At 41.3% G+C, this 13,401-nt stretch overlaps 1 protein-coding gene across 3 annotated transcripts in view; it reads right to left on the minus strand.

The window, feature by feature from the left end:
* ST6GALNAC3 (ST6 N-acetylgalactosaminide alpha-2,6-sialyltransferase 3) overlaps positions 1–2,850 on the minus strand; it is a 570,510-nt gene extending 567,660 nt beyond the window's left edge. For all 3 annotated transcript variants that reach the window (XM_029227562.1, XM_029227564.1, XM_029227563.1), the window contains exon 1: positions 2,651–2,850. In XM_029227562.1, coding sequence (XP_029083395.1) covers positions 2,651–2,668 — 18 coding nt within the window. In that variant the 5' untranslated portion in view covers positions 2,669–2,850. The remainder of the gene's footprint in view (positions 1–2,650) is intronic.
* Between the last annotated feature and the right edge of the window lie 10,551 nt (positions 2,851–13,401).

Here is a 13,401-nt window from a genome sequence, read left to right on the forward strand (position 1 = left end):
TCATCACAGTAAATCATATTCAGTCTTCAAAACACAGCTCCAAATCATAAGTAGGAACCCTATCCTAATTATCCAATTAGAGGGTTCATTGCTTTCTCCCTCCATGCTTCTGTTATGCCTTCCACAGGCCTATTATTCTTCACATTGTAACACATTCATTTACTTTTCTATCCCCCTTACTATACTGTAAGCCAGTGGAGAATGGAGTCAATGGCTTATGCATCTTGTGATACCAACACCAATACGGCAGAAAATATTTCATTAAAAACAACAACAACAGTATATCATTTTACCCTCACAAAACCCTATCAGGCATTCTACAACTTGGGCAAATTGAGGTTGCAAGTTGCAGTGACTGTCTAAAATCATATGCAGGAGAAAAAGCTTGCACTGAACCCAGGTCTCTGGACTCTCCACTCCACCATGCATGGCCTTTCAAAGACAAGGGGAAAAGGCCCACCAGAGGCCATCAAGACCATCATTGCACAAAGGTACTTTGTTTCTCAAAGGTGGTAAGGACTCTGAACGGTATTAGGGCATCTCAGAAAGTCATCATCGGGGAAAGTACAGGGAACAGAGTTAAAATATAAAGAAGGTTGGCAGATCTGGGTCTAAGTCCAGGCTCACTCTGTCCTTAACCCTGTTCCCTTGGGCAAATCTCTTAAGCTCGGGAGCCTCAGCTTCCCCATCTGTAAAATGCGGTTTTAAACAATGATACTCACCTTACAGGGTTTGATGTAAGACCAAGAGTTATATTATATGAAACGGGCTGAGGATATAGTAAAGATTAATTAAATTGTAGTTATTATTATATGTGAGGAAAAAATAGCACCTATTGAATGCCTGTGCCACAAAGTATTTTTCATATCTTATATTATTTCATCCACAGCAACCCTGTGGAGTATTACAACCCTGAGGTGCTATTACTTTAATTTTATATTGAGGAAACTGAGACTCAGAGACATTTAAGTAGCTTATCCAAGGTCACGCAGGTAGCACTTGGCAGAGCCTGCATTCAGACCAAGGTCTTTCTGAGTCCAAAGCCTTTGCTCTTTTCAGTTTACCTGTCTGCACCCCAGATTAGTTTCAGCGGAGAAAAAAATAAAGGAGGAATCAGATATGCCCCAAATGTCTGAGGTCAGTGTGAGGGGCTGGAAAGGGAAGGAATGGTTGGATCAGATTCACTTGTAGCTTGGGATGTGTATTAAAAATGTTTGGAACATGTGCAAGATGAGGCAGGGGAGAAATCAAAAGGGAAGAAGACAGCCAACAATAAATGTCACGCTCCTCAACTTCTCTTTCAGTTAATAACACAATAAATAGCAGAGATGACTCATCTTCATATTTCAGTCCTTGGGCTAGGAGTCTCCAAGGTAAAAATCCCATATTGTAATACCAAGGTATTATTTCCTCTTGATCTTGCTACCATTATGTCCCAGAAAATGTTCTGAAACCAAACAAAGGAAGTTCAGAAAAATCACAGGAAATACCTCATCTCCTTTACTCTAAGAAATGGAAACAAACTCTACTAGGTTAGTCTCTTACTTGCATCATTAACACCAAGGCATGTTGGAAGAGGATTCAGGTAACTAATACAGCAGTAGATGGTTTCAAATCATCCTACAGAAAAGTAAATGCTCTTTCACAATAGCACAACCAAAACACTTGATTTCTGGTGTTTTGCTCTGTCACACACGGCTCTCCCAAACTCGGAACAAACAGGCCTTTCGTTCCCAGTCAAGGCCCAGGAAACTTTCATGCTGTGAATGTTTTTGGTTCATGCAGTCAGGTTAGGCACGAGTAGAAACAGTAGTCAGAAAAACAAACAAACAAACTCCCTATGGAATAAAAAGTTCTCAAGTGAGGCACTCGTGCCAAGTTGTCCCACCTGATGCCACAAGAACCCAGAAAGATGCTCAGTCCAGGCTAAGAACACACTTGGAGAAAGAAAACTCAACAAAGAAGGGGTGGCTGAACAGACTCTGATAGGGAGTGAAATAATTTTGTCTGTTTATGAGCAAAAGGGAGGTTTGTCTGTTTAAATTTATAAGCAAAAGGAAGGCTTGAAATTCTCGACTAATAAATGCACCCTCTTGTGAACTTTTCCGAAGTAGAGCTAACAGCATAGAGAGTTAGCAGATCTCACAGAAAACTCATTCCTAAGGGAATACCTGTAAACTCTGAAGTTTCTATCTTCATACGATCAAATGTTCGGTAGAACTCCCTCTGCACTCTCGCCCCCATTCAAAGCGCTGTACCGCTCAGCACCAATAACCCATGTCCAGCCTTTCCTCTTCTCTGCGTGGCCCCAGAAAGGCCTCAGGCAACAGAGCCGCGGGACTCGCGGGCGCACCCCTCCCCTCCCTGCCATCCCCATTATTCGGCACACAGCCCTGCTCTCCCCTGGAGCCAACAGTCTGCAGCTCCTTCAATGCAGGCGCGAGAAGCAGGAATGGTCGGAAGAGAAGCCGTGCCAGCTGCATGTTTCAGAATCTCCCTCCCTATGCATTTGCCAAACGAACAAAAAGAAAAGCAACGCCAGGAAAAGACAACTGAGATGAGGATGCCGTGGGACCGCGGCTGGCTCCACGCCTCTTAGCAGCAGGAGGCTGCCCAACCACGCGTCCAAGCCATAGATGCGAGTCGTTACCTTCAGGATGCAGGCCATGGCGCTCCGCCGGCCCTCCTGCCGCCGAGCAGCGGGGCGCCTGGGTCAGGGGCAGTCCAGGCGACAGGCTGGAGGTTGGTACCGCTGCAGAACCGCTCCAGCCCACATTCCCGCAGATCCAAATAAGGGGACCGCGGTGAGAGCTGCGCGGGCACAGGCCCCGCCCCCCGAGTCGTGGGCCCGCCCCCGGCCCCGTCCACTGGCTGGCGACCCGCGGGACCCCGCCCCCCAGGTCACGTGCCGTCCCGGGCGCCGGCGGCTGCCCCTCGGTGCTTGCTACTTTTTCTTTTCTCTTTTTTTTTCTGTAAACGTTCTGTAGTTCATTGTATATAAAGTCGCTCAACAGCAGGCAGGAATCTGGGTCCCGCTGGGGAGAGAAAGTGGCCTTTTCTTCTCCTCCATTCGGTCTCCCCTGACAGATCAGCGAACTCCTAGCAGACACTTCACGGTTTTTAATTCAGTGGGTTTGGAATCACCCCTCCACAGGCTTTGGGTACATCAAAGGATTCTTCAAAAGTAGCAAACAAAATTCTCCCTGAGCTGTTTAAGGAAAGAGCCTTCGCTCTGCTTAAAGACTCTGTGATGGCCTTACCTAAAAATAATTTGCCATTAAAAGGGAGCACAGCGGGCTTCCCTGGTGGCGCAGTGGTTGAGAGTCTGCTTGCTGATGCGGCGGACATAGGTTCGTGCCCCGGCCCGGGAAGATCCCACATGCCGCGGAGCGGCTGGGCCCGTGAGCCATGGCCGCTGAGCCTGCGCGTCCGGAGCCTGTGCTCCGGCAACGGGAGAGGCCACAACAGTGAGAGGCCCAAGTACTTGAAAATTTAAAAAAAAAAAGGAGCACAAATACAAATACCTATCCTCGAAAGATGCCGTGAGCCGTATACCGTGTATGATATGTTTTGTTTGTAAGTACACACACACGTATGTATGTGTGTGTATATATAATGCATTGCTCTTTCCTGCTTTAAGCTTCTGTGTTTGTGAAAAAATGTGTGTATACATAAATATACTGTAAATAGCATATAGGTGTATATGAAAATATAGTATATTCTCATATATACATTAATTGTATAATTAATATATAAATTGTGTGCGTGTGTGTGTGTGCACGGGCGGTCGCGCACATGCACAGGACTTAGCTCTTTCCTGCAACAAGTTTAGAATTTGATGAATTTTGTTGCAACTTCAGTAACAAGGTTAGATCTACACATTCCTATTAGGACTGGAAACCCAGAGAGGCCATTTTTCACCATCCAACCTGAACTCTCTGATGCTAAAACACAGGGTGATGTAGGAGGTCAACCTAAGAAGCAGGTGGCCTGTGAGAAGACATGTTGTGGGTCCTCGCCACCTCTCCTCAACAAACCCTCTTTCCTTGTTGAGTGAAAATCAACAAGGAAAGCCCAATTCCCCAGCAAGAGCTGACTAAGAAAAGCAGAATTATTTCTATAACGAAAGCAACATCACACACATAGCAGAAAAAGGGAGAGACCGTCCGTCCTGTGTACATACACAGATCTCCACCACTTGGTCTGTCAGAGAAATCTAAAAACCAGGCCCAAAATATTTACCCAAGAGGTTTCACTTGCTGGAAGCCCAGTCTAGTTTGCCTCTGTGGAGTCAGGAAAAGCACTGCGGGCTGCCGGTGGTGGCTGTGGCGTCATGAGATTGGCTCACAAACCGCAAAGCAGAAACCTCGGCTTTCAAGAGATCTGGTGTTTTCTTGATGAGAACACGCAGAATCCTGGGAGAGCAGGAGGAACCTCGGGAAAGGGTGGAGGCTGGGCTGTGGAGTAACTGCCTGCTCCCAAGGGAAGCTCCTCTTCTCAGTCTCACTGAGGGACCACACTATGCTCTCCCACTCCTTCCTCCAGCCCCACCATCTGCTTCAGAGATCTACTGTGTTTTCAGGAAGAACTCCTTGATCATGACTGCATATTTCAAACCACTACTTTAGCTCAGTCTCTAGTGGGTCAGTATTTCATCCATTTATGAATTCAATAAACCTTTATTGAGCTGCTACTGGAAGAATAAATCTTTTTTTGAGCTACCACTAACTGGAGGAGGAAACCTTTATGGAAGTACTACAGGACCTATCGGAGATGAGAGCATGATTTCCGTGGTCTCTAACATCAGTTGAGGTTCAGCCAAGTGGGAAAGATAAGAGATACATGATAAAATAACGTGGTAAGGTCCTTAACCAAAGTGGAAGCAAAGCTCTAAGGAAAGAAGGACTGAGCCTGACAGGGTGGCAGGTGGGAAGGGCAAGGGTGAGCAGAGCTCTCTTTCTCCATCCAGAAAGTCTGCAGGTCTGGGAGACAACATGGCAGAATCCAGCGAGCAACCCCGCTGAGCATTTCCTTGCTGGGTGACCTTGATCAATCTTCTTAACCTCTCTTTAATCCTTAGTTTATTTAATAATATATAATTCCTTGTGAGAATTAAATAAGATAATGCTTGTAAATCCACTTACCTCACTCTCTGGCACTATGAACATTCTCAAAATGGTAGCTCTTTTTCCTAACGGGGTTGGGGGGGGCTGGGGGGATGTTCACTAAAGGTCACTTGTAGGAGAGTATGAATAGGATGATTGCCATTCTTCTCGGGTGTCTCAGAAAATTAAACACTGAGGAGGCAAACATTTAGCATCTTGTGACTTGGGCATACCACAGGGAGGGTTTCACTAGCTCCCTCAGTCTTGAGTATGGATCTCTCAATTAAACTTCCACCCACCCATGTCCACACTTCCCAAAATGTTATTCTTTTATTAGCATCCATAAATTATAACTAAATATAGACAGGAATAGTCATATTTTATAACAACCTAAAAACAAAGTCAATCAATTCTAGAATAAATCTGGACCAGAAGTTTCACAGAACAATATTAACAATCACTTTGATCTGGACAGCAGTTGGAAGGGGAAGAGCAGTTAGATGGTAATAAAAGCACATTCTGAACCTATTAGGGGATGAAGGTGCAGCTTGATGTGCAGGTGGGTGGGGGCTGGGAGGAGGGTATGGCCAGGATTTTGTTTATTTGTTTTAAAACTGGCCAAACTACAGGAATAGCTTAGTCTAGCCCAGAGACATAGTATAATTTTCCAAGTCTCAAGTTATGTGACTTACAGCCAAAAGCCTGTTTCCAAAAATAATAATAACAAAACGGAGGCACCCTGCAATTATATGCAGTATCCCATTTGATCCTCACCACATCTGTATGAATGTTGTCATTCTCAGGTGGTAAGGGCGGGGAACAGAGATTTGAACCCAGATAGTTGGACTTCTGCCTCTGCCATCATAATGGCTACACTCGGCTGCCAAGTAGGTGAGGGGCCTAATCTCTACCATTTGACACCATTCAAATTTAGCCTATTGTCTTAGTTTTTTAAAAATATTTATTTATTTGTCTGCATTGGGTCTTAGTTGCAGCATGAGGGATCTTTAGTTGCGGCATGCAAACTCTTAGTTGAGGCATGGGGGATCTAGTTCCCCAGCCAGGGATCGAACCCAGGCCCCTTGCATTGGGAGCACGGAGTCTTAGCCACTGGACCACCAGGAAAGTCCCCTATTGTCTCAGATTTGATAGTCAGAAAATGTAGGGTAAGAATATATCCTCCCTAGGATACATCCTAGGATACAAAACCTAGAGCAAGTAGGTAAGTCTGTGGAAAATAGATACATTCTATCTTTTTGAGTGTACAGGATAGGTACACTCACTTGTATCTATAAACCCTAAGCTCTTGGGTCCTACTTTAACAGACACTGCACATCCCATCCAGGTCTCCTGTAAAACCAAGCTGTTACCACCTTCTGTCCATGAGAATTATCTCCAACCAAAGACTCTCACTGCTGTATCTCGAGTATGACATGGGTGGGGCCTGCCATGTAGTATCCTGCCAGCCCTTGCTTCCCTTCAAGGTAAGATCCTTGGGGACTGGCCCTATCGCTGCCTTAGCCTCCTGAGGGGTCTTCTTGGCGCTAGTTGGTCCGTCTTCCTTTTCCTCGCCAGCCTTTCACCAGTGAGATCTTAACATGCCTTAAGGCTGAGATCTCATGAGTTATGACAAGTCATGAGCTAAAATGTCCTATTTAAATTCAGTTTTGCTTCATTGTAAACAGTCCCATTACCAAGTAATTCTCTGAGTTAAATAGCTTCCCGATAGAACTAGAATTAAAATGCAGACTCCCATAACGTTTCCAGTTTCATCTTGCACACATATTAATTTAATATATTTGTATTCAACACAGAGACATTTATTAAGGTTTTAATTGGATCTCAGTTTTTCCCATCTAAAAATTTTTAATGAATTCCAGATATCATAAAACTCTTCTTGTCATCCACTACATAAATTATGCTTCTATAGGCGACTGTGACTGGAAGATCCATTATACAATGTTAGGGGAAAGTCATTTTTTTACATTCTGAGCCAGGATAGGAAATGGTTTTCTTCTAGAAACCATTGCACTGTTACAATTCTTACCTAGGAACTTTTTCATATCCTAAAGCACATGTCTATCTGTCCACGTCCATGTGTGTATCTGTAACTGTATAAGTGTCCAAGTATCCTGTAGCTGTGCCCTTCTAGGTGAATATTTATGAGAATATATTGACATGTGAGTTAAGTTTTATTTCCCTCCATTTAGGGTACAAGCTCATTCCAAAATGTCATCGATTTTGCATTCCCAAGACTTGAGCTTACTGCTTTTTCAAAGCTTTACACAGTTCTAATCCAGAATTCATCATTATCCCTGACTATACTGATACTTATCTGGGATTAACTCCAAAACAAGTTATGCAGTTTGACTTTAAGTTGCATTTTTAAACTATTGTATATTTTCTCATTTTCTCTTAATGTTCTCCCTTAACTTCATCTCAGCTCTACTCTTTCCATTGAAAGTTCCCATCATTTCTCAAAAACATTTTTTGCAAATGAACCAAAAAATGTTTTAAAAGATACCTGTTTTTAAATAAAAGAGAAAAATCTGAAATTAATGTTTTTACCTAATTTTTATTACTTAGAAGAATGTAGGTTTTAGCCAGATTTGGTTTCATTAAAGAATTCCCCCTAAGATTTTTTAAAAACGTAATCAACTGAAAGCAAACATGGCTGGAAGCACTGACATGTCATTTGAATTTGGTTTGTATTGGATTTCTCCAAGGCTATTGAAGTCTCCACTATTAATTGAGTCTGATATTTCTTAACCACATTTCCCAGAGTTTGTTTTCTTTTTATTGTGATGTTCTTCCCATGTGTGTTTCTCTACACTCTTCTTAGATTTCACCCCTTAGTGAGGCTTGGTGACATGCTGCCTTAAAATATTAGAGAGGAAATTTGGTATCTGAAATGTATCCATGGTGGATCTGATGGGAACACCCACAGGAGGGGGTTAACACTTGGCCTCCTTCTGCAGTGTGTCTTTGCCTGAACCATTTTTTCTCTAATGATCTGGCTCTAGAGAGAGCTAGGGTTTTTTGCCGATTCTTTGTGTCAATACAAACCCTCACTTTTTGTATCTATATCCGAGCTATGTAGGAAAAGTAGAAGACAAATTATGTCATGCAATCCAAAGAAGAAAGGTCCAGGGAGGTGTCATCTAAATACGCTCTTAGAAAAGCCCCAAAATACAAGGTATTGTTTCATGTCCAACAATGTCAAAATCAGTGAGAGCTGCTCATAGCACACCTGTGTGAGTTTAGGATGGACAACCTCAGAGAGTCAAGGTACATTTCCTATGCTGAAATGTCATTCATCCTTTTGAAGAGCAACAAATATAAAGTAACAGTTGGATTAGGAATCTAAAACTTGTTGTTCATTTGTTTTGATTTAACAAACATTTGCAGGCACAGGTGATGTGTTTAGGAAGCAGAGGCAGTTTGGCTTCCTCCTATATTCAAAACCTGCAGGGGTTCCTTTTCATCTCCAGAGCCAGGTGTATTATAGGCCTTCCAACATTCCTTTCCATTATTGCCCTTTATCTCTTACATCAGGAGTCAGCAAACTTTGTTAGTAATGATGTATATAGTGAATATTTTAGACTTTGAGGCCATTTGTTCTCTGTTACAGCTACTCAACTCTGCCACTGTAGCACAAAAACAGTCATAGACATAAGCAAATGGAGAGTGGCTGTGTGCCAATAAAACTTTATTGATGGACACTGAAGTTTAAATTTCATATAATTTTCAGTGTTATGAAATATTATTCTTATTTGATTTTTTTCAACCATCTAAAAATGTACAATCCGTTCTTGATTCTGCATGTATGTAAAGCAGTCTCCAGGCCAGATTTAGCCCAAAACTGGTTTGCCAACCCCATCTCTTAATCTTTGCACACTTCAGCCAGATTTCACCATCACCATCCTTCAAGGCTGAATCAAATCTCATTTGGCCTTTGATGCCTTTTTGGAGCACCCTAGTCTATTGTAGTTTCCCCTACTTGAATTCCAGCAATTACTGTTTGCAAAAATCTTTGGTGGTTAATCACATCCTTTCTAGTGGCATTTCTTCTAACATTAACTTGTCCTATTACCTGAATCTTTATTTTGACTTTTATTTTTGGCCTTACTTCCCAAATAGATCACAAGTTTCGTGGCTTATGTTTTTTTTTCTTTGCATCCTTCACCTCTCTATGCCCCAAGCAAGGAAACACAGCAACTCTGAAGAGATAACTAAGAATGCCAAGTGAGAAAGTGTTCGCAGCCACAAATTTATAAAATTGAAAATCAGACTGTCCTACCATTTTGCATACTACTCAAAGATTTTGAGAAGAGAATTTTGCATGTATTAGTAATCCCACCACCACATATGATATTCTCAGATCATCTTATATTTCTCTATAAGGCATATATCAGATCATCTTAGTCTTTTTTATTTTTTAATCAACAGAGTGATTACTTGATTTAGATGGATTTTGCAGTCCATGTTTAACGACAAGAGTGGCCTGTAATTACCCCTGTGGCTGTTTTCAGTTGATTAAGAAGAGTGATGGTTCTCTTCTAAATGAAAACTGCCTTTCCATCATGATATTTTTTCTAAAAAATCACTACTACAGTATTTTTTAATCAGTCACAGTGCATTATGTTTATCCGATATTTATCCTCATTAAAAAATGACTTGGGACTTAACGCTATTATTTTTTTCAGTTCATTCCACTTTGTTTTATCTTTATTTTTATTAAAATGAAATGAATAGGATCTTATAAATAAATTTGTTTTGTCGAAGAGATGAAGAGATCTGGATTTTCAAAGATATCAAGTATTTAGATCACTGAGTTTGCAGTTTTTACTGACACTTTTGTAATTAAGAAATAGTAAGAAGTTACATTCTAAATAATGGCATACTACAAATAAGATTAGTCTTCCCTCCCAAGCGGTGAATTCAGCAGTATTTAGGATAAGTATGGCATGATTAGAACACTGGAAAACTGCCATTTCCTTTATCTCTTATCAGCTTACATTTTAAATGAGTTACAGTTTTCTCCACTTTTGAATTGTAATAAACATTTGCCATTTAAAAATAGGTGAAAAGTATTAAACCACCTCTCTCCTGATAAACTAGCCTCTCTGTATTTTCAACAAAAGTATGTCTATTAGCACAGCCATTGGATGAACCCAAAATTTTAAAAATAAACTACATTTGTCTAAACATACAAAAATGTTTCATACCTATGTCCTGCTCTTTTCTTTGATCCATTTTTTTTTCACTATTTTTGGTATTCCCATCACCCCATTTTACCTCTTCCTTCTTTTACAACATCCCTTACCCTTTTTTCCCTGGGAGTTTTTTCAGTTTAAATTTAACAAGAAAATTAAAATCCAGGGGAGATATTTCACCTTGAGAAAGTACTAGTTTGGCTCAAGTACTTGTCTGAATAAAATGCAAATACTCAAAGTAATTGACAAGATTTGTGAAGGGCCTGAGATTTTACCCTACATGCAAACTAAGAAATTATCTGTACACGTTTGTGGCTCTTGGCTAAAGCCCAAGATCCTGGGACCAGAGATATAGAACTATAATTTACAGGCATAGGGCATTTAACACTCACAGCAATTATCCCAGGCAGAGTATCGGCATCTGCACCCATTCCCCAAACTCCAGTCTCACAACATAACTTGAAAACCACATACCTGCACCACTGTGGGTTGCATTTAGTAGAAGAACCCTGAGTTTAGGGAACTCAAATTTTTATAATGGGCACTAAGCATGCTGGCCTTTTGCTCCTGAGGAGAATTCTCTCTCTTCCAAGACTGGTAACTCTATAAACATCCTTGAAAAGATAATCCAGAACAAAGGCAAGATATACACAAACTTAAAAGACCAAATTGAGAATTGTCTCCTACTAATAATCACATTCACTGTACATGTCATTATGAATTTTGTCTGATTTGGTACTCTGTACCTGTCTTCAACAAATTTAGGCAACTGGAAAAGCATATGAGGTATTCAGTGGTATTTGTTGAATGAATGTGAGCTGCCTCAAGTAACATTTTAGGAAGCAGAGTTTGTAAAAATCATACTGATATTAACTAATTCTAAAGTATACACAGGTTCATGGGACTTCCCTGGTGGCGCAGTGGTTAAGACTCCGTGCTCCCAAGGCAGGGGGCCTGGGTTCGATCCCTGGTCAGGGAACTAGATCCCACATGCATGCCACAACTAAGATGCCACAACTAAGAGCTTGCATGCCACAACTAAGGAGGCCGCAAGCCGCAACTAAGACCTGGTGCAACCAAATAAATAAATACATAAATAATAAAGTAAACACAGGTTCAAAATATTTATTTCTCCTCCAACCCCAGACACCATATTCCATCAAGACACTGTATGCTTTAAAATGAAATATTTACCCACTGACTTCAAAAATATCTTATTTTATTTTCTTTCTGTTTCTTCTGCTACACACACACACACACTTTCTGCTTTTCTTTTGAACAGAGATTACATAAAATGTCATTAAAGCTTTAGCTATGTAGAGAATGGTGACTGCATTACTGCTGAATAAGTGATGCTCTGCTAAACATTCAAGGTGCTCATATAACTAAATAAGGGTTTTCCCCTTTAAACTACACTTCTTTTTTATTTGCTTTCTTATTTTCAGCAAACCCAAATATTGCTAAGCCCAGGAAGGAATTAGAGAAAATAAGTATAGTCGGGCCCTTTATTTGCAGAATTGCTCTATCTATTTTTGAATGACATGAAGCAGTGGCTACTGCACAAATGTTAATAGTGTCTTAAGTGCGCATCTGAATTAACCCTCTGTTTTCAAGCAAGATTGTGCTAACTTAATGCATCTCAGAAAGGAGAGAGCCCATCATATTTGAAAAGGAAATTTTACAACATTCTTTAGGGACATTCAGCTCCAGTACTTCTAATCTTTCCCAAATCCTCCTTCACGTGAAACCTGACATTTCCCTTGCAACAAATTAAAGTCATTACATACAACTCTGACCTCCCCATCTCTTTTTTGTCCCACATTCCACTTGTATTCTCCACATTCCAGTGTCCGTGTGCATTTGCATGTCCCGAACACTGGGCCCTGAAACGTGTGTCTGGCAGTGGAGCCTCTGATGAGACATAAAATAAACTTTCCATTTCCCTTCAACGGTAAACTTCCTCCTCTTCTCAGGCATCTCTTGTCTGCAGTCGGGGCATGGGAGTGACATCACTAAACTTGTGATGTGTGGTGTACTGTGGGGTCAGCTGAAGGCTAATTTCCAGGAAGCACGCCTACTCAGAAGACAAACCAGTGCTGGCATTGAGCAGGGGCACTCAGCAAAATGATGCGTTTGAGACAGCATTTCCGCAGGGTACACAGTGCCAGAGACCTTGTGCACCAGCCCAGCCATGCTAACAATCAGCACTCTAGTGTCCTTCAGGGACACTTCAGGTGGCGTCTTTATGGATTTAGGAAAAGCAAAATAATGAGATTTATCCAGGAGTTCATCATGAATGAAACTGAAGACATGTTGTCAAATGAAATACTTCTGGAGTCCTGCAGAGCTTTCTTTTAGCTCTGCACCTCAGGGTAGACAAACCCAGTTATCATTTTTGTTCAGGATGTTTCAAAGCTAAAACCCAAGCTGACCCTAGCAATAAGCAATGCTCCTTCTCCTAATTCAAAATTTGTGTGTTGGGGGAGGGGAAGGACAGGTAAGAATGATATATAGAGGAATAAAAACACAAACACAAAATGATATCTCTCCAAAGCCGCCACCAAGTCTAAGCATGAGATAATACATAAGGATAATCTAGTAAATGACTTTATCCAGCTCTATGCAGTTTTTAATCTCACCCCTCATTCCCCACTTTTCTTTCTACCTCTGCATTTTTTTCACAACTCATCCCTCCAGCTGGATGGTCTTCCCTTCTCTTCAGCAGTCAAAATTCAACTCATCTTTAAATACCTCATTCAAAAGCTACCATCTAGATGATGACCATCCTAATAGGAAATATTTATTCAACAAATTCATTTGCGTTAGACATGGAGCCCTGAACAAGGCAAACACAGTTCCTGGCCTTATTGTACCTGCGGCATTCAATTCCTCTCCTAAACTCCTATGGACTTTACTGTAACTCTGACTCATATGGTAATTGGGATATTCTTCACTGTATTGTGAGCTTTGTTTTATTGTGAGTTTTTTGATGGATCTCTTTGATAGGCCTTTTTAGAGATTTTGCCATCCTTATAGACCCTGAGAAGGATGTCAGGCCACAGAGCACATTTCCAGACATA

The sequence above is a fragment of the Monodon monoceros genome, unplaced genomic scaffold, assembly GCF_005190385.1.
Source record: "Monodon monoceros isolate NGI ecotype Baffin Bay Population unplaced genomic scaffold, NGI_Narwhal_1 Super_Scaffold_18, whole genome shotgun sequence".
Classification (NCBI taxonomy): domain Eukaryota; kingdom Metazoa; phylum Chordata; class Mammalia; order Artiodactyla; family Monodontidae; genus Monodon; species Monodon monoceros.